The sequence below is a fragment of the Bos indicus genome, chromosome 4 (genome assembly GCF_029378745.1).
Source record: "Bos indicus isolate NIAB-ARS_2022 breed Sahiwal x Tharparkar chromosome 4, NIAB-ARS_B.indTharparkar_mat_pri_1.0, whole genome shotgun sequence".
NCBI lineage: Eukaryota > Metazoa > Chordata > Mammalia > Artiodactyla > Bovidae > Bos > Bos indicus.
Window position 1 is genome coordinate 118,425,411 of NC_091763.1, and position 22,502 is coordinate 118,447,912.

At 39.2% G+C, this 22,502-nt stretch overlaps 1 protein-coding gene across 7 annotated transcripts in view; it reads right to left on the reverse strand.

Moving 5' to 3' along the window:
* LMBR1 (limb development membrane protein 1) overlaps positions 1-22,502 on the reverse strand; it is a 136,394-nt gene that overhangs the window by 5,551 nt on the left and 108,341 nt on the right. Inside the window, exon 16 of one of the 7 annotated variants that reach the window (XM_019959377.2) lies at positions 4-22,235. The exons of the other annotated variants lie outside the window; for them this stretch is intronic. Coding sequence (XP_019814936.1) covers positions 22,165-22,235 — 71 coding nt within the window. The 3' untranslated portion in view covers positions 4-22,164. Of the gene's footprint in view, positions 1-3; positions 22,236-22,502 lie in introns of those variants that run through there. 7 annotated transcript variants of the gene reach the window in all.

Here is a 22,502-nt window from a genome sequence, read left to right on the forward strand (position 1 = left end):
AAAATAAATAAAATAGCCCTTAATGAATTAGGTACAATCTATTTATATAAATATATATTTACCAAGATAAAGTACAAATCAGACCAAATTCCATGGCCTTCCTCATTTCTGTTAGTGGGAATCCTCGGTTACCACAGACAGTCATGGTCCTGCGGCCAACCACAGTCAGCCTAAGCAACTGTCCACGCGTCAGTCTCTGGCAGCGGTGAGCAGCGAAGCTGAAACGGGTCACTCGCTCAGCATTCTCCTGCATCCACAAGAAACCCGCTGTGCTGCTCCTGTGTGGAGAGTGGGTGCAGCCACTCCCCAAAACAGGAAATGAGGCTGTGATGGGAGAGACACTGACAAACTCTCTCCCGCCCCAACGCTTGTCCCACCTCCCTACAGGGCCCTGCTCACATGCCAGCTCCTCCAAGAGGCCACCTGTCTCCTCTACCCTCAACAGCTGACCTGCTGAGGCCCTCCACCCTGACAATGTTTCTTCAAGGCACACACTATCTGAAATGCTTCTTTTCCTTTGTGGTTCATTTACTGCCTACTTCCCGCGGAATTATAAGAACAGAGACTCTGTTGTTTTTAGCCCTATGATCCCAGAACCCAGAGCAATGCCTTGCACATACTTAAAACTTACTACTTAACAAATAAACAGAGTGGTTCCTCTCCAGGGGGAAGAAAACACACATCACATGTGTGAACTGGAGGCTACAGTCCTGTGGGATGAATGGCCAAGGCTGAGATGCAGTGTGAGCGCTGTGTGCGCTAGAAACGCACTGCAGTTGTGTTCTATATGCATCACCACTTAAATCCACCTGGAACATGTAAAAAACAAGCCTTATTTTTTTAAAAGTCTGAATAGTCATTGTATTCAACAAGTACATGCCCTCGGCTCAATACTTCTTGGAAAGAGTCTGCATATGGAAGGATTTTTCTGACTACTGACAGGTAAATAAATAAAGTAAAACAGCATTCAAATGGTCAGTCAAGTGAGAGGTGACGGGACTACTGATGTTCTTTAAGGAAGAAGCTGGAGAGCTCACCATGGCCATATCAAGTTGAACCACTAAGGCCCTGTATATCCAAAATCACGCACCTCTCATTTTATGGGTGGCCTACGAATTTCAAGAACAGCTTTGACTAAACTCAATGTCACCTCATCAGCTAACTTTCAAACTTAACTCTCATCCCCACTCAACGCAATCCCATCACCTCTTATCTGGACAGACTCTATGAAAGTAGCTCGTGGACATGACAGAAAAAGAGCAGGTATCAAAAAGCAGGTCTCGTGTAACCACACGTATCCAGGGCCAATGTATCTGAATCTGAGAGACAATACTCTACCAAAGTAGTTTAAGGAAATACAAGATTAATGGAAACGTACAATAACGTGCTTTTTCAAAGAAGGTAGAAGGGACCCGGACCCTAGCAGCACATACAGCGTAGGTCACACCATGAGGTCATGGCACCGACTCGGCGGCAGTTTCTCTGAGTGAAGACTTACTAAGACTTTGTTAAAAGGAACATGTGTCTAATTATATATATTATTTTTCAAATGAAGTTAACTGTAAACAAGATGCAGTCCTCCCAAAACACACTTCAGTGGGCTCATGGCCCGGGGACCCCAGACAAGCATCTTCGGTCCTTAGAGCCCAAGCCTCCTGAGCGTGCGGTGAGGCACGCACGCACGCACACGCACCACTGTGGCATCAGGAAGCTCCTTTGAAGAGGAGCTGACGAGTCACAGGGTAACCCTGCCCAGATGCTCTATGCAAGTCTGATCTGGTCTCAAAAATTTTTGATCATACACTACCATTAGCAAAAATAAAATCAGAGTATACATACCTATTACATGTGTATTTTATTTGAAAACTATATACACACTACTCACTGACCTATATATTATTTTATACACAAAAGAAAGACTTAAAAAACTATAGCAATAAAAATAAATACAAGTTCTGATAGCTTCTCCACAGAGCCCAATGACTTACTTTGTGAATTTATGGGGAAACCAACTCTACTTTGGAAACCTCTGCTACATGCCAACTAGTAATTCAGAGTCACCCAGAACTTGCTGTGTGTCACGCACCCCATGAGAGGGAAGCCAGGGGCAGTAGGTGAGAATTCACCCAGTGAGACTGGAAGGTACGTTATGAACAATGGAAAGGTGCTTTCACTAGAACTTCTCAGTGGGCTCACCCTGGTGTCTGGAGAGGCAGGTCAAGACCCAGTGGGAAACATGAGAAGAGCAACCCCTCTTGTTAGAGGCTCTGGCCACAGACACCTCAGGTTGGCCTCAGACAGAAACCGAGAAGCCTGGTGCTACTGTGGACGCACTGAGGCTTCAGACAAAACATCAGAGATTATAGGAGTGAGCTCCAGAAGACTGCTGTTCAGAATTTAACATTTTAGAAATATAATATCAGCTAAGTACTACAAAGCTCTTCAATTCTGAAAATCTTCTAATAGACAAAAAGAAGTCTTAAATAAACACTTTTCTAAAATGTCTAAGAGGATTTTGTCACAGTAATAATTGTAAATTGTACTTATTTCTTTTCCAGCTTATCACTGCGTAAGTTTAACACGTACAGCATGTTTTAACTCATATATACCATGAAATGATTATTAAGATCAGATCAGTGAACATTCATCACCTCAAACAGATACAAAATTTTAAAAGTTTCAAAATTTTTTTCCATGGGATGAAAACTCTTAGGATTCACTCCCTTAACAACTTTCCTATATAACACACAGCAAACAATTGTATTTGTCATGTTGCACATCATGTCCCTACAATTTATCTCATAACTGGACATTTGTACCTGTTGATGACCTTCATCCAATTCCCCCTCCTCTACCTCCTGCCTCTGGTAACCACAAATCCAATCTTTTTTCCTAAGAGTTTGCTTTTGAAGTATAATCAACCTAAAACACTATCCAAGTTCCTATGACGTGACACTGTGATTTGGTATTTCTATACATTTCAGAAGATCACCATCTAGTTTTTGACTATATTCTCCACACTGTACATTTGAGATCCTGTGAATTTTGCAGACCTCATCTCCTGCACCTATTTTTCTCCCCCACTCACCACCCAGCCCTGGAAACCACCTGTCTGCTCTCTGTGTCTGTGACTCTGATTCTGTTTTGCTGCTCATTTTTGTCTTCTAGAGTTCATATGTGAGTGAAGTCACACAGTATCTGTCATTCTCTATCTGGCCTATTTTATCAAGCATGATGCCCTCTAGGTCTAGCCACGTTGCCACAAATGGCAATATGTTAGTCTTTCATGCCTGAGTCATATTCCTGTGTGTGTGTGTGTGTGTGTGTGTGTGTGTGTGTGTGTGTGTGTACGTACCACATCTCTATCCATTCATCTGTTCATGGGTACTGAGGCTGCTTCCGAATCTTGGCTACTGTAAATAACGCTGCAATCAACACAGGGGTACATATTTACTTTCTAATTAGGGATTTCATTTTCTTCAGAAAACTACCCAGGAGTAAGACTGTTGGATCATATGGTAGCTCTATTTTTAGTTTTTTAGGGAACTTCCATACTGTTCTCCACAATGGCTGCACCAATCAACATTCCCATCAACAGAGCAGGAGGGTTCCTTTCTCTCCACACCCTCTCCAGCATTTATATATAGACTGTTTGATGATGGCCATTCTGGCCAGTGTGAGGTGATGCCTCAGTGTAATTCTGATGTGCATTTCTCTAATAATTAATGATGCTGAGCATCTTTTTATGTGTCTTTTGGCCATCTGTATGTCTTCTTTGCAGAAATGTCTATTTAAATCTGCCCGTTTTTGGACTGGGATGTTTGGTTTCTTGGCATTGATCCTTTGCAATATTTTGGATATTAACTCCTTACTGGATGTATCATTTGCAAATATCTTTTCCATCCAGTGGGCAGCCATTCATTTTGCTGAGTTCCCTTCACTGTGCAAAAGCCTTTTAGTTTGCTGTGGTCCCATGTGCTTATTTTTGCTTTTGCTCCCCTTGCCTGAGGAAACAGATCTCCCCAAAATACTGCTAAGACCAATGTCAGAGGGAATACTGCCTATGCTTTCCTCTAGAAGTTTTATGACTTCAGGTCTAACATTTACATCTCTAACCTGTGTTGTATTTATTTTTGTGCATGATGTGAGAACATGGTTCAGTCTCCTCTGCATGTAGCTGCCCAGTTTTTCACAACATCATTTACTGAAGAGGCTTTCTTTTCCTCATTGTATATTCTTGCCTCCTCTGTCACAGATTAATTGACCATAGGTGGATGGATTCGTTTCTGGGCTTTCTATTCTGCTCCATGGACACATATGTCTGTTTTTGTGCCGGTACCATGCTGTTTTGATGGATGTAGTATTGTGGTATAGTTTAAAATCAGGGCACACTGACCTCCAGTTTTAATCTTCTTTCTCAAAGCTGTTTTGGTACTTCAGTATCTTTTATATAGTTCCACACGAAGTTTAGAATTATTTGTTCTACTTCGGTGAAAAATGTCATTGGTATTTTGATTGTACTGAATCTGTAGATTATCTTAGGTAGTATGGTCATTTTAACAGTGTTAATTCTTCCAATCCATGAACATTGTATTTCCCTTCATCTGTTTTTGTTGCTTTCAATTTCTTTCATCAATGTCATAGTTTTCTGAGCATGGATCTTTAATCTCCTTATTTAGATATACTCTTAGGTATTTTGCTCTTTTTGATACAATGGTAAATGGGATTCTTTTTTAAATTAATTTTTCTGATAGTTTGTTTTTAGTGTGGAGATATGCAACAGATTTCTGTCTACTGATCTTTATATATTAATATTACATCCTGGAACTTTATGGAGTTCATTGATAAGCTCTAGTGGTTTTTTGGCAGTGTCTGTAGGATTCTATTAGTATATGTCACCTGAAAACAGTGATAGTTTTACTTTTTCTCTAATTTAGGTTCCTTTTAGTTATTTTTTCTTGTCTCACTGCTGTGACTAGGTTTTCACCTAGTGTGTTGAATAAAAGTGGCAGGAGTGGGCATCCTTATCTTGTTCCTGATCTTTAATGAAGTGCTTTCAACTCTTCAGCACTGAGTTTGATGTCAGTTGTGGGTTTATCATATATTGCCTTTATTATGTCGAGGTATGTTCCCTCTACCCAATTTGTGCAGAGTTTTTATCATAAGTGGATGCTGAATTTTGACAAAAGAGTTTTCTGTATCTACTGAGATAAGCAATATGATTTGCATACTTTAAGTTTCTTAATTTGATATATCACACTGATTTGCAGATATTTAACCATCCTTGCTTGCATCCCTGGAATAAATCCCACTTGATCATAGTGTGCGATCCTTTTAATGTACTGTTGAATTCACTTTGCTAAGATTTTGTTGAGGATTTTTGCACACGCTGACTCAAGTGATATTGGACAATAATTTTTTTGTGTGTGGTATCTTTGTCTGATTTTAATACCAGGGATGCCAGGGTGACAGTGTGCCTTCCTAAGCAATTGTTTGGAGTGTTTGAAAAGGATAGGTGTTAACTCTTCTCCAAATGTTTGTTAGAATTCACCTGTGAAGCCGTCTGGTCCTGGACTTGTGTTTGTTGGAGTTTTCATTTCTAATTCTATTTCATTACTAGTAACTACCTATTCATATTTTCTATATCTTCCTGGTTCAGTCTTGGGAGACTGTACACTCCTAGGAATTTGTCCACTTCTTTTAGGCTGTCCATTTTATTGGGGCATACAGTTCTTCTTAGTAATCTCTTATGATCCTTTGTAGTTCTGTGGCGTAGGCTGTAATGTCTTCTTTATAATTTCTGCTATTTGGGCCCTCACATTTTTTCCGTAATCAGTCTGAGTAAAGGTTTATCAATTTTGTTTCTTTTCAAACACCAGCTCTCAATTTCATCGATTTCTCTTTTCTTAAGTTTCATTTATCTTTGCTCTGATTCTTCATGACTCTCTTCTTCTACTAATGTTGTGTTTTGTTTGCTCTCCTTTCTCTGTAAGATTCTTTATTTGAAATTCTTCTTGTTTCCTGAGGTAGGCCTGTATCACTATAAATGTCCCTCTTAGAATTGCTTTTCCTGAACCCCACAGATTTTGGCTCACTGTTTTCATTTGTCTATAGGTATTTTAAAATTTCTCCTTTGATTTCATCAGTGACCCATTGGTTGCTTAGGAACATGTTGCTTAGCCTCCATATGTTTGTGCTCTGGGAAGTTTTTTGTTTGTTTTTTAATATACTTTTATTTTCTCTGCAAAGGTGATTCAGAGAATTTATCTTTTGGCTACACCACACAGCATGTGGGGTCTCAAGCAGGGATCAAAACCACGCCCCCTGCAGTGGAAGCATGGATTCTTAGCCACTGGACAAATCAGGGAAGCCTCAGGAATTTTTTAAAGATTGTAGCTGCTCTTTAGTTTCAAAGCATTGCTGTTAGAAAAGATGCTTAATATGATTTCAATTTTCATAAATTTACCAAGACTTGTTTTGAGGCTTAGCATGTGATCTATTCTGGAGACTGTTCCTTGGGCACTTGAAAAGAATGTGTATTCTGCTTTTGGATGGAATAGCCTATATAAGTATATATAAATAAATATATACACACACACACACACACACACACACACACACATATATATATATACAGGAGGGAGGCCTGGCATGCTACAGTTCATGGGGTCGCAAAGAGATGGACACAACTGGGTGACTGAAAGTCCATTTGGACTAGTGTACTTTTTTATTGATAATACCAACACTTAAGAAAAAACAGCAATACTTAAAAGTTTTAACAACTTATTGACCAGAGATGTATTAATATGTCTTTTGTTACCCAAATATTGATCGAAGTGTTTCACTATTCACTTACATAACAAATAGTCAGCCACAGGCACAAATTTCTGCAAAAATCCCCTGGGTGAATGACATGTTAATAAAGACTTGTACAAATGTAAAACACTTCAAAATCTCTATTTCTGAAAGACATAAAAGGGTACTAAGGCAGCAAATTTTAAAATACTATTAACCATAAGATAATTTTAATTATTTAATGTTATTTAACTGTCCTTGACATGGAACAACAGACTGGTTCAAAACTGGGACAGGAGCACGTCAAAGCTATATATTGTCACCTTGCTTATTTAACTTATATGCAGAGTACATCATGTGAAATGCCAGGGTGGATGAAGCACAAGCTGGAATCAAGACTGCCAGCAGAAATATCAATAACTTCAGATATGCAGATGACACCACCCTTATGGCAGAAAGCGAAGAGGAACTAAAGAGCCTCTTGATGAAGGTGAAAGAGGAGAATGAAAAAGTTGGCTTAACACTCAACATTCAAAAAATGAAGATCATGGCATCTGGTCCCATCACTTCATGGCAAGTAGATGGGGAAACAATGGAAACAGTGACAGACTTTGTTTTCTTGGGCTCCAAAATCACTGCAGATGGTGACTGCAGCCATGAAATTAAAAGATGCTTCCTCACTGGAAGCATATTAGAGCAGAGACATTACTTTGCCAACAAAGATCTGTCTATTAAAGCTATGGTTTTTCTAGCAGTCATGTATGGATGTGAGAGTTGGACTATAAAGAAGGCTGAGCACCAAAGAATTGATGCTTTTGAATTGTGCTGGAGAAGACTCTTGAGAGTACCCTGGACTGCAAGAAGATCAAACCAGTCAATCCTAAAGGAAATCAATCCTAAATATTCATTGGAAGGACTGTCACTGAAGCTGAAGCTCCAATACTTCGGCTACCTGATGTGAAGGGTCGACTCATTGGAAAAGACCCTGTCGCTGGGAAAACTGAGGGCAGGAGAAGAAGGGGACAACAGAGGATCAGATGGTGGGTTAGCATCACCGACTCAATGGACATGAGTTTGAGCAAGCTCTGGTAGATGGTAAAGGACAGAGAAGCCTGGCATGCTGCAGTCCATGGGGTTACAGAGACAGACACAACTGAGCGACTGAACAACAATAACTACAACTCTCTTAGTCAAACACTGAAAAGTTTATTTCCATTCAGAAGTTCATTTCTTTAAAAGATATACCAGGTAAGAAGCTCAGTTAGTAAGCAGCAGCTAAGCATATGGTAACATTATCTGAATTATCTGTCAATAAAATACTCTTCACAATAAACCACGAAATCAGCTCCCTGCACTAGGATTAAACTGAAAATGTCTTATGCATAGTTCCTTGAATAAAGATCTTTTCTTTATCCATACCTATAAAAGAACTAAGGACAAAACCTCACTTCAAGACAGAGCTGATTACTCCACCTGCAGTATGAGTCAAGAGAATTTACGTTTGTTAGCCCACCTGAGTCAACTTTGACTTTTAGCAAGCATATTCATGTTCCTTAACTAGCAAGAAGTTGTGAGAGAATATATAAAGCTTGACACACTAAAAGGACCATTAAAGTAACTTTCTCAATAAATCATGTTTGCTGGCATATCATACAAATGACTGCCATGAATATCCATGGCTTTAATGAAAGACTGCCAAAAAGAGCACATACATTTTGCTATAGAAAGCAAATTTATAAATTGAATGTTCTCTGATAAAATATTGGGATTAACACATTTTCCCCCTCTCTGGATTCCCATAATAGTTAGTATAAATTATTATCTTGACTAGATTTTTAAATTCCCTTCTCTAAAACCAGGCTTTTGATATAAAATTTACCTACACAGTATCAAAAATTAAATGTGACTTAAAGAATATAAAATAATAAAATCCATAATTAATCATGAACATCATTAATTTCAGGACTAATGTAAATAAGCTCACTGTAAATTGTTTTATTTATTCACACACACACAAAAATTCTAAAACTAACAAGAGGTCCCACTTTTTAGGGGTAATGGAAGACAATGTTGTTAAAGGAAAGACTTTAAATCTGACCAGTCTTACTCTGCAAACAAGTTTTCATTATAGTACATCAATTAGAAATATGTTCATTGACTTCGGAGTCCAGCCAAAGCTAAATAAAGGAGACAGTCTCTCACACTTTCATTAATCAAAAAACTGGACAAAATATGCAAACTTGTGGTATTCAAGACCCTGGACATATAGCAATGAAGGTCAATGATGCTAAGAGATGAGAAACAAGCAACGTAGTCCTCTGAATGCCATCAGTTCAGTTCAGTCGCTCAGTCGTGTCCAACTCTTTGCAACCCCATGAATTGCTGTCTGCCATAGCTCCTACCTAAAGAGGGCTTCCTGAATGCAGAGTGGAAAGGAAGAGGGACAGAATCCAGCCGCCTCACCGAGGTAAAGAGGCGCGCTGGAGCTTGGGACAGCACAGTGGCTGGACAGCTGCACAGGGTGGGAACCTGGGAGGGAGACAGAGGACCTCTCTTGAGTATTCAGCTAGGAACTGACGAACACACTGACTGACGAACACACTGGCTTGTGGAAAAACAACCAACCCAGAAATGACACAGATGACAAAATGACTAGCAAGGACATTAAAACAATTATAACCATATTTCTTACACTTTAGAAGTTAGAAGATTGAACCTGATAAATAGAGACATAAAAGACATAAAACAGACCTAAATTAACCTTCTTCAGAGAAAAATTACAATGCAAGATATGACTAATACACTAGATGGAATTAATGACAGATTAGACACTGCAAAAGAAAAGATTAGTAGACTTTTAAGACATTATTAACAGACACTATTCAAAATGAAACAGAAAGGAAAACAAATGAAACCAAAAAAATGAACACGGCATCAACGACTAAAAAAGAGAATGATTATCTCAACAGAGGAAGAAAAAGCATTTAACAAAATCCAACATCCAATCCTGATTAAAAAAACTCCAGCTAAGCAGGACAAGAAGGGAACTTCTTCAACCGGTAAAAGGCGTCTACCAAAACAAAGTAACAAAAACTCCAGCTAATAACAGTTAGTGGTAAAAACCAGAATGCTTTCCCACTACAGTGAGGAACAAGCCAAGAACACCTGCCCTCACCGCTTCTATTCAACACTGCACTGTAGTCTCTGCTCAATGCGATAGACAAGAAAAGCAGATAAAGGCATCTGTACTGGAAAGGAGGAAGGAAAACTGTCTTTATTCACAGAATCATAAACATCAAAGTAAAAAATTCAATGAAACCTATAAAACAGATTTAATAGAACTAATAAATGAACTGAGCAATGCTGAAAAAGATCAATATAAAGAAACCAATTGCATTTCTATGTACTACAAATGAACTATTGGAAACTAAATTTTTTAAAAACACCATTCACAAAAACATCAAATGTGCAAGATGTAAACAAAAAGCTACAAAAACTGGTGAGACAAATCAAAGAACTAAGTAAGTACAGAGTGTTCAGGGACTGAAAGACTCAATACTGTAGAGATGTTAATCCTCTCCAGTTTGTTCTACAGACTAAACACAATCCAAATCCAAATCCTAACAGACATTTATTTGAAAAATGACAAGCTATTTTTAAAATTTATATAGGAATGCAAAAGGCCTTTGAATAACTAAAACCATTCTGAAAAAAAGAACAAAGCTGAAGGTCTCACAGTACCTGGTTTCAAGTCTCATCATCAGTTCCACTTCAGTCACTCAGTCGTGTCTGACTCTGCGACCCCATAGACTGCAGCACATAAGTGGTAAGTGGTCTGGTATTCCCATCTCTTTAAGAATTTTCCACAGTTTGTTGTGATCTACACAGTCAAAGGCTTTGGCATAATCAATAAAGCAGAAGTAGATGTTTTTCTGGAACTCTCTTGCGTTTTCGATGATCCAATGGATGTTGGCAATTTGATCTCTGGTTCCACTGCCTTTTCTAAATCCAGCTTGAACATCTGGAAGTTCATGGTTCATGTACTGTTGAAGCCTGGCTTGGAGAATTTTGAGCATTACTTTGCTAGCATGTGACATGAATGCAATTGTCTGGCAGTTTGAACATTCCTTTTGGCATTGCCTTTCTTTGGGATTGGAATGAAAACTGACCTTTTCCAGTCCTGTGGCCACTGCTGAGTTCTCCAAATTTGCTGGCATATTGGGTGCAACACTTTCACAGCATCATCTTTTAGGACTTGAAACAGCTCAACTGGCATTCCATCACCTCCACTAGCTTTGTTCAGAGTGATGCTTCGTAAGGCCCACTTGACTTTGGACTCCAGGATGTCTGGTTCTAGGTGAGTGATCACACCATCACGGTTATCTGGGTCATGAAGATCTTTGTTGTACAGTTCTTCTGTGTATTTTTGCCACCTCTTCTTAATATCTTCTGTTTCTGTTAGGTCCATACCATTTCTGTCCTTTATGGAGCTCATCTTTGCATGAAATGTTCCCTTGGTATCTCTAATTTTCTTGAAGAGATCTCTAGTCTTTCCCATTCAATTGTTTTCCTCTAGTTCTTTGCAGTGATCACTGAGGACAGCTTTCTTATCTCTCCTTGCTATCCTTTGGAACTCTGCATTCAAATGGGGTCTGCATTCAAATGCATTCTCCTTTGTCTTTTGCTTCTCTTCTTTTCTCAGCTATTTGTAAGGCATCCTCAGACAACCATTTTGCCTTTTTGCATTTCTTTTTCTTGGGGATGGTCTTGATCACTGCCTCCTGTACGATGTCATGAACCTCCGTCCACAGTTCTTCAGGCACTCTGTCTATCAGATCTAATCCCTTGAATCTATCTGTCACTTCCACTGTATAATCACAAGGGATGTGACTTAGGTCATACCTGAATGATCTAGTGGTTTTCCCTACTTTCTTCAATTTAAGTCTGAATTTTACAATAAGGAGTTCATGATCTGAGTCATGCTCCTGGTCTTCTCCTGATCTGTATAGAGCTTCTCCATCTTTGGCTGCAAAAAATATAATCAATCTGATTTTGGTGTTGGCCATCTGGTGATGTCCATGTGTAGAGTCATCCCTTGTGTTGTTGGAAGAGGGTGTTTGCCATGAGCAGTGCGTTCTCTTGGCAAAACTCAATTAACCTTTGCCCTGCTTCATTCCGTATTCCAAGGCCAAATTTGCCTGTTACTCCAGGTGTTTCTTGACTTCCTACTTTTGCATTCCAGTCCCCTATAATGAAAAGGACATCTTTTTTGGGTGTTACTTCTAGAAGGTCTTGTAGGTCTTCATAGAACCATTCAACTTCAGCTTCTTCAGCATTACTGGTTGGGGCATAGACTTGGATTACTGTGATATTGAATGGTTTGCCTTGGAAATGAACAGAGATCATTCTGTCGTTTTTGAGATTGCATCCAAGTACTGCATTTCAGACTCTTTTGTTGACCATGATAGCTACTCCATTTCTTCTAAGGGATTCTTGCCCACAGTAGTAGATATAATGGTCATCTGAGTTATATTCGCCCATTCCAGTCCATTTGAGTTCACTGATTCCTAAAATATTGATGTTCACTCTTGCCTTCTCCTGTTTGAGCACTTCCAATTTACCCTGACTCATGGACCTGACATTCCAGGTTCCTGTGCAATATTGCTCTTTACAGCATGGACTTCACTCCCATCACCGTCATGTCCACAGCTGGGTGTTGTTTTTGCTCTGGCTCTGCCTCTTCATTCTTTCTGAGGTTATTTCTCCTCTCTTCTCCAACAGCGCACCTACCGACCTGGGCAGTTCATCTTTCAGTGCCATATCTTTTTGTCTCATCATCAGCCCACATTAACCCAGATGGTGTAGTACTAGTGTAAAGACAAGGACATCAATAGGACACAACTGAGTTCAGAAAGAGACCCACACTCACACATAGATGGACAACTGGTTCCCAACGAAGTTTCAAAAGCAACTGAGTGGAAGAGAATTCTCAAGCTTCAGTAATTGGTTACCATATGCCAAGAAATAAACTTTAATTCATACCTTATACTATATACAGAAATTAACTCAAAATAGGTCACAGACCTAAGTATAAAGCTTCTAGAAGAAAACACAAGAGATAATCTATGTGACCTTGGTTAGAGGAAGACTTAGTATATATGACACCAAAAGCACAATCCATAAAAGAAAATTTGGTAAATCTGATTTCATCCAATTAAGAACATCTGTACTTTCTAAAATACTGGTAAAAGAATAAAAAGACAAGCCACTGAATGGGGGAAATATTTTCAAATCACATATCTTGATAAAGAACCTTTATCCAGAATATGTAAATAGCACAAAAAACTCAACAACATGAAAATCAACCTAATTTTTAAAACGAGACAAAGATCTGAATAAATATTTCATCAAAGAAAATATACAGATGACAAATGAGCACATTAGTCATCTGGGAAATTCAAGTTAAGTTCACTACACACCTATTAGAAGGGCTGACCTTAAACTGACTGACTATACCAAGTATTGGTAAAGATGCAGAAGAAGTTTTCATGCAGAGTTTTCATGCACTTGTGATGCAGACATAAAAATGGCATGAGCACTTTGAAACAGTTTGGCCATTCCTTTAAAACTGAAGTATACGCCCAGGCATTCCATTTCTATTAACAGTTACTACCCAAGAGAAATGAAAGTCTAAATTCATATAATCAGAGACTTAGATGTGAATGTCCATGGCAGCTTCATTTATAATAGTAGCTAGAAGCTGTAATGGAGAAGGAAATGGCAACCCACTCCAGCGTTCTTGCCTGGAGAATCCCATGGACGGAGAAGCCTGGTAGGCTGCAGTCCATGGGGTTGCACAAGTCGGACACAACTGAAGTGACTTGGCAGAAGCTGTAAACAACTCAAATGTCCTTCAGTGGGTGAGCAGAAAAACAAATTGTGATATACACAAACAATGCAATAATAGAAAATAGACTACTGACACATATAGCATGGGTTGATCTTAAATACAATGAGTTAAAGAAACAAAAATAGTTCATAGTAAGTGATTTTACTTACAAAAAATTCTAGGAAATGTGAACTACTTTTATTGTCACAGAAAGGTCAGTGGTTGCCTGGGGACACTGGGGTTGGGGAGGTGGGGGACGGTATGAGGAGGAGCTACCCAGGGCCAGAAGGGAGCATCTGCAGGCGACAGACTTGCTCGCTGTCTTGACTGCAGTGACAGATTCACAGTCACACACGTTAAGGCAAAACTTATCAAATTACACACTTAAAATGAGTACAGTTTACAATATGTCATTTTCATTTATTTCAATAAAGCTGTTAAAATGTATTTAACAGGCTTCACACTATACACTCCATACCATGCGTGGATATATTAGTGTATGGCTGTGCCAAATAGATTTAATTAGAAATTCTTTATTTCTGTACTTGCTGTTGTGGTATGAGTCACATTTTACAGTATTTTTGAGTTCCTATCATATTCCTAACCCTACACAGTACTGTAAGAGTTACAAGTAGGTATGTATGCCATTTATTCCCTTCATGGATGTCTCTGTACAGTTAAGTAAAATGGAAAACTGAAAAGCACATGAGTTCCTTGTTGCACACACATGACCTAAATGCTACATGCAGACACTGGGTACACCTGACCACGGCTTTCCTTAAGGAGACCACAGTTTTGTGGAGCAAAACGTGAGCAGTCAGAATACAGTGTGATGAGTGACACGGCAGATATGCAGAGGACTGAGAGAAGTATCCAGAGAAGACGATGGCACCCCACTCCGGTACTCTTGCCTGGAAAATCCCATGGATGGAAGAGCCTGGTAGGCTGCAGTCCATGGGGTCGCTAGGAGTCGGACACGACTGAGCGACTTCACTTTCACTTTTCACTTTCATGCATTGGAGAAGGAAATGGCAACCCATTCCAGTGTTCTTGCCTGGAGAATCCCAGGGACGGGGGAGCCTGGTGGGCTGCCGTCTCTGGGGTCGCACAGAGTTGGACACGACTGAAGCGACTTAGCAGCAGCAGCAGCAGAGAGAAGTATTATGGGAGTATGCAGGAGGGAGCTTAAAGGGGGAGAAATTCAAGGAAAACTTTATCTGTGGAGTTAATGGCTGAGATGACTCTCAAATGACATGTTAGGTTATGCCAGGGAATAGGTGGTGATGAAATTATTCACCACAAAGTAACACACTCAACGACCTCATGGACAGAGCTGTATTCAATTCTTACCCCAGCACATCAGAAGAGCGCCCCTGTCACAACCTGAACCAGGGCTGCAGCACTGAGTGGGACACACAGGTGGGCATAAATGCCGTGCTGTGCCAGCGCACAGAGGCTGGACGTTAATCTAACGGCACACGTCTCGGAAGCACTGGGAGTAGGAACACATTGTCACTGCAGGAGAAAGAGGGGAGCTGGGCTATCCATCAGAGCATGAGTAAACGTTGGTGGGGGAGAGGGGTGGAGGATGTGCTCGCCAGTAAGATGAACCCAAACAGACCCAAACCAAGCCACGTTATTATTAAAATGTCAAATATTAAAGAAAGACTCTTAAAAGCAGCAAGAGAAAGACAACTAATCACATTCAAGGGAACCCCCACAGTTCAGCTGGTTTTTCAGTATGACCTTTACAGGCCAGAAGGGACTGGTATAATATATGAAAGTACTGAAGGGAAAAGACAAAACCGAGAATACTCTAACCAGCAAGATTATTAGAATTGAAGAAGAAATAATTTCCCAGATAAGCAAAAGCTAAGAAAGTTGGTTCATCACCACTAAACTGGCTTAACAAGGTACTTCATTACAGGGAAAAGAAAAAGCCATAACTAGAAACAAGAAAATTATAAAAGAAAAAAAAAATCTCACCAGTAAAGGCAAGCATAAAGGTAATGGCTCAGTGACCTGTAAAGCCAGCAGGCATGCACGCAGTCATCTGACTCCTTGTGACCCCTGGACTGCAGCCCACCAGACTCCTCTATGCATAGAATCTTCCAGGCAAGATACTAGAGTGGGTCGCCATTTCCTCCTCCAGGAGATCTCCCCAACCCAGGGGTCGAACCCACATTTCCTGCATCTCCTGCACTGGCAAGCAGATTCATTACCACTGAGCCACCTGGGAAGCTCCAGTAAAGCTAGCATAAAGGTTAAAAAACAAAAGTAGTGAAAAACATCCATATCTAAAACAATAGTCAAGTGACACACAAAATAAAAAGATATAAAATGTGATGCCAAAAACATAAAGTGTGAGGAAGAAGAGGGTAAGATGCAGTGCTTTTACAAACTGCTCAAATTGATGCAACCATCAACTTAAAATGGACTGCTCTATACAGAGGAGGTTGTTATGCATGAATATCATATTAGCCTCAAATATAAAAACAGTAAAAATACATGAAAACTAAACAGAAGGAAATACAAATATAACATTAAACGAAGTCATCAAATCACAAGGGAGGGGAAGAAATGAAGAAACAAAGAACTACCCAAAAACCTTAAAAACAATTAACAAACTGGTAATAAATAAGTACCCATAAATAATTATTTTAAAACAGATAAATGAACTAAATGCTCTAATCAAAAGGCATACGGTAGCTAAAAGAATTACAAGACCCATTTATACGCTACTCACTAGAGACTTACTTCAGATCTAAAGGCACACACAGACTGAAAGAAAGGAGATGGAAAACAGTATTTCATGCAAACAGAAAAGAAAAGAAGGCTAGAGTAGCAAAACACTAATTCAAAATATACATGCACCTCGATGTTCACTCAGCATTGTTTACAACAGCCAAGATATGGAAGTAACCCGAGTGTCCACTGACAGAGGAATGGATAAAGGGCATGTAACACACACAATACACACACAGTTACATGCACACAAGGCAGCATTAGTCAGCCATTAAAACCCTGAAATCCTGCCACTTGCAACACATGGACGGATCGAGAGGTATCATGAAACAAGCCAGACAGAGAAACACAAACACCATATGATCTTACTTATATGTGGAAACTAAAAAACAAACCAAAATGAAAACAGACTCACAGATACAGAGGACAAACAGGTTGAGGGGAGGCAAGTGGGAGGGTGGGTGAAAGATGTAAGGGGGATAAGAGGTACAAACCTCCAGTTATTAAATAAATAAGCCACAGGGACTTAATATACAGCATGGAGAATATGGTCAGTAACACTGTAATAACTCTGTATGACAGATGCTCACCCTAAGCTTATGGTGGGGATCAATGCATAATGTACATAAGCATCAAATCACTGTGCTGAACATCTGAAGCTAATACTGTATGTCAGCTAGGCTAAAAAAAAAACAACAAATAAAAATTTAAGAAAAAAACTTACCCTTGGGATAAGATTACAAGTCAAGCCAGAGAACAAGTATTGGCCACCATCTCGATCTAACCGAAAAACATTTCTATCACTACCCCAGCCCTCTCCACTGCCCCCTCACCTCTGGCCACCGCTAACCACTCTCGTCTCTACGGATTTTCCTGTTCTGGACGCCCCATGCGAGAGGAGCCACAGACTATAGAGCCTTTTGTGCCTGGCTTACTTCACTCTGCACAGTGTATTCTAGGTTCAAACACACTGGAGTATGTGTCCAATGCTTCACTCCTTTTTCTCTTTTTAAAACAAGTGTAACACAAGGCTGAAGCAAGAATCCGAAACACCTTTCACACGTGACAGAGGATCTGACCTGTCTTTACAGAATGAGAAGACTTGGAGAGGTAGAGCAGAGCTGGGGAGGGTTGTGGGAACAACGTGAGCCAGTGTGGGCTTGGAGATGGGAAAGTGTGCTTGTAAATATCAAATCAATTTTGGTCATCACTGTTTATATGCTACAAATACATTTTGTCCTAATGTGAAGGCAATTTAACTTACTAGTCCAGATGAACTAATGTATATGAATTTTAACACAAACTAAAGTTAAATGAAAGGGAACTATAATCATAGTCCAAGAACAAACCTAAAGTACTAATTTTAAAACAAGTGAACGTTTAAGATCTCCAATAGAGATCCACTCACTCTCTTCCTAGAGAAACTCTCCCGAGATGGGGGGCTTCCAGAGTAGCTCTCAATGTCATGGCCTCATCTGAAAAACTAAACACTTCCCTGGTGCTTTTAGGGCTTCCCAGGTGGCTCAGTTGTAAGGCATCTGCTTGCAATGCAGGAGATGTGGGTTTAATCCCTGGGTTGGGAAGACCCTTTGGAGAAGGAAATATCAACCCAGTCCAATATTCTTGCCTGGAGAACCCCATGGACAGAGGAGCCCACTCAGCTACAGTCCACGGGGTCGCAAAGAGTCAGACACACCAGTGAATGGCTAACACTAGTGCTTTTGCTTCAGCCGTACTTCCTACTCTCCTCTCCTCAGAGGAAAGAACATGTGTTTAAAACCCAGCTCATGAGCAATCCTTCACAACGCAATATTAAACTAAAACCATACACTCAACCCTCTGCTTTGATTACTTGACAAACAAATCTGATTCTTTTCACTTTTCTTTTATTAAAGGAAATGGAAAGGCAGAGTGAATGTGAGAAAAATTTTTTTCTCTGGTTGTGCTGTGTGACATGTGGGATCTCAGTTCCCTGACCAGGGATCAAACCCATGCCCCCTGAATGGAAGTGCAGAGTCTTCACCACTGGACCCCCGGGGAAGCCCCACGTGAGAGAGAGTAACAAGATGAAAACAGCAGGGCCCTTAGGTGTTGGTACCAGACATGGAGGTTCCTAACGCAACTCCCAACTCTCTGGTTTGGTGCACGGTATAGAAAGTGCCTGAGGACTAAAAGGGAAGGACAAGGGAGGGGAGTGAGGGCAGGAGGGAAGGAGTGGGGAGGACAGACGCACACACACGCACGAATGGGTCCTGCTGTCGGAACGGCCCATGTGAGGAGCTGCGGGACGCCACGTGGAGGACAGGGCTGCGGCCGCTGCCCCAGCTCAGGGAGGGCGGTGGGGGCAAGTGCGTGGGTGAGGCTGACGAGCAATGAGAGACAGTCGAAGGACGGCCGGAGAAGGAGAAGGAGAAAAAGTGAGTGGTGCCCAGAAATGAAGAGAGAGGAGATCTGAGAAGAGGGCTTACAAAGCGCAAGTGCGGCAGAACAATTAAGACAAGAGCAAAACCCACACAACTGGGCGACTCGGAAGCCAGAGGTGATCTGAGCAGGAAGAGCTAAGTATTCTGGTTTGAAATTCATTTTCAGCTGACTGAATTCTGGTACAAGAAATGAGTTCGAAACCTCTTCTAACTCCTACTGGGTGGACACTGAAGTTAGGAGTCACATAAAGTAATACCCAGGTGAGAGTTTTCAATTTTCTACATAGTGCTGTGTCTGTGTGTGTTTGTACCCAGAAAAAGATTTTAAATAACTATACACATTAAACTGGTTCTTGGAAACTCTGAAGAGGGGACTGGGATTAAAAGTGGTGGTCATAAGGAATTCAAGACTGAGATCTAATTTTTAATATCCTTTATAAGTAGAATTTGCTCATGTACATACTTATTAAAAACTAATTTTAAAATAGAACTTCCTACAAAGGAGGAGATAGCCTGTTCCTCAGTCTCAGAGTTGGCCATGCACACGTGTGCTCTTAAGTATTCTCAGTCAGGGTGGGAGGGTCTTGGTTCTCAATGCAAACTATAACCTTACTGTGGTTTACATTTAAAAAACTACATCTTATATCTTCCAACTGAATAATCCTAACTGAAATTATCTTCATATGAAAAAATATTTTATATCAAATTAAAATTCAAGGGATTTGAATGTATGTCAACAGCCGGCTAAATTCTTTAGAATGTGTGGCCAATACAACCTTCTCTCAGGCAGGAGGGACTCTGAAATAAGAGCAGCATCAGAAGGACGCGACATGTGGACCCCGGTAATGTGAATGCTGAGGGGTGAGCAGTGGTGACTCTCTGAATTCTTTCAGACATTTGACACAGAATGCTCTCTCTTTACTATTAAAAATCCTAACTAGATACACAAATTTATTGTTCAGTTATAAGACCATTAGTAATCAATCAAAAGTTAGTCACACCACTCATTTATTACTCTCTTCGATATAACAGAATATAATGAAGTCACATAGAATTTTTTGCTAAGAAATTTTCAATACAGGGCTTAAGAGTTACTTTTACATGAAAGTCATAACTAGGAATATATATCATGATTTATACTTTTGAGTTCTCATTTGTCATGTCTAAGGATCATTTCTTTCTGATTCACACTGGAGAGGGAAAGCTTGGGGTAAAGATTAGTAGTACATTCACAAAACCCAAATAAGGACCTCTCCCTCGAAGGACCAGTGTCTAAACATGCTCCCTCCATCAAGGAACAAAAGAGAATAATCCACTTCATCTCCTGCGAGATGATGAGCTAGAGGGGACCCAGATGAAAAATAATACATGGAAACACCAAAAACAGATTCCAGCTGACTTGGAAGAATAAGTCGGGGTTTTTTGTTTTAATAGAGTAAGCATCCATATAAATTTAAATATAAAAATATATATCTGCACTTGGGCCTTGAATAACTTAAAATTTACAGAAAAAATTTTGAGATGAAACCATAACTATAAAAATAATTTCATAATAGAAATTAGTAACAGTATTTCAAAGTCTATTGGTTGTATCTGAGAAAACTTTTCCTGTTAAGAGATTTCAAATAAAGAATAAGGTAAAAACTGTCAATCCCTCAGTTGTTTCTTGATTAAGAATAACAAAGAACATGTCTGCAATCTCACAAAATTTATTCTCAAATTCACGGCTGCCTTTAAAACATTTTATTATAGAAAATCTGGACATCTATAGGTAATTTACTAGATTTGAGCCTCTTCTATTTTCACTTTGTTAGTCAACCATCTCCTCTAATCATCTTGAGAGTTCATTATATCAAAGAGTAAACTGATTACTAAAAATATGGACATCATAGCCTCAAAAACATTGGATTCTTTAAAAACTGCACACTATATATAGGCAACAAAACAACACTTTAGAAATCATATCCCCTGGTATGGCATCACTTTTAAAAGGTTTTAAAGAGTTCGAATAAAAAATCTCAAGCACAGATCCTTTATGTTTCCCATGGACAAAATGCTATTCTTTCTATTAATTTCATTTGGCTAAGAATACATGGCCAAAATGCTCCTCGCAACCTAATGCTTTGTGGTTAAGTGATATACTTCTAAAATCTACTCAGTGGCAATTTTTAAAATTAGTACAAAATCTTCTCTATTTAAAGATAGGAAGCTATTTCAGAGGAATTCTGTAATAAGTTTGTCACATCACACCAGGCATTCAACTCTAAAGCTATATTTTACACTTATGGCGCAGCAATAGCAATTGGCAAATTACACTGTTTAAAAAATATTTTCATTTTTGAAGCAAAAATATCATCAAATGAATTATTTATACAGGATTTAAAATATTTCTAATTTTCAGTTAAAGTTCTCATTACTAAAAATGATTAAAATAAGAGAAAAACTGCACTTATACAGGTAAATGATAATTTCCCTTGTTCCTTGGTTTCTTATTTAACTGAGAATGCTGGTTGAATTCACAGAAGCAAATGAGAGCACCCTAAGGTCAGGACTCCCTTGTGAGAGGCAATGAGAAAGAGCGAAAACTTTCACAGCTTGGAATTCGGTTGTTAAATACATCCTCTATTCTAGTCTTATAAGCTTTTCAGCTAGTAAATCAAAATCCCGTTATACACTAGGATAATATTCATGACAATTCTCTGTATTTTATCTTCTTAAAATCAAAGACTCAACTCTAAAGGGTTAACAGAGGACGACAGAGTAACTCTCTAGTTTGCATTTCCCATAATACTGAAATAAAGCTTTTTCTTTTAGTCTAGAAATGTGCTTTTTTAATACTGTGAAAAGCCTCTATGAATCTGTTTAACGTATTTATTTCTTTTCATCTATTCAGTGCCACTGGGCATAACATGTAACGCAGTGTGTGTTGATATTTTGCAAAGCACCACATGACTCACTGTACCTAATACACTCCATTAATCCTGTTTGGACAGCTGGGGCCAGGCGTTTGTTAGCTGCATTTTAATTGTCCCATCTTTCTTTTTCTTCTTTTTATTTATCTCTATGGCAAACTACTCAGGAATGTAATGTGTTGATCTTCAAAAAGCACATTTTGCCATTAATTTGTTTTCTTTGTATTAAAATGGTACTCAGCATGTAATTTTATTCCATAAAATCAGTATATGTTACTATTAACAATTAATCTTAAATAACAGTGTGCAGTGAATTTCATACATGATAAAATGGAAGGTTGGCTACATCACAGAAATTGTTGGACTTCCATAATACAAATGACAACAGCTACAAATCAACTTACAAAAATGTATTTTTCGGCATTTTCAAGATGAGCACACCATAAGCAGATGTCAAAACAATAACAAGTCCTATAACGCAACACAAAGGAAATAAGACCTCTTAAGTAAATGAGCTTTGTGTTAGTCTGTGGAAAGGCAGTCCCTTTTACACTTACACTTAGATTTCACTTTTTACTAAAATACGGAATTCTCTGTAAGAATTATGAAGATCACTATGATGCTTATACTTTCTTGGCACTGCCTGCATCCCTGAGAGCTATGAGTTTTAAATAAATAATGGAGGCAACATAAGAGCTAAAACAAAAGCAATTCAAAGTTACTTGCAATTTTTGTCAT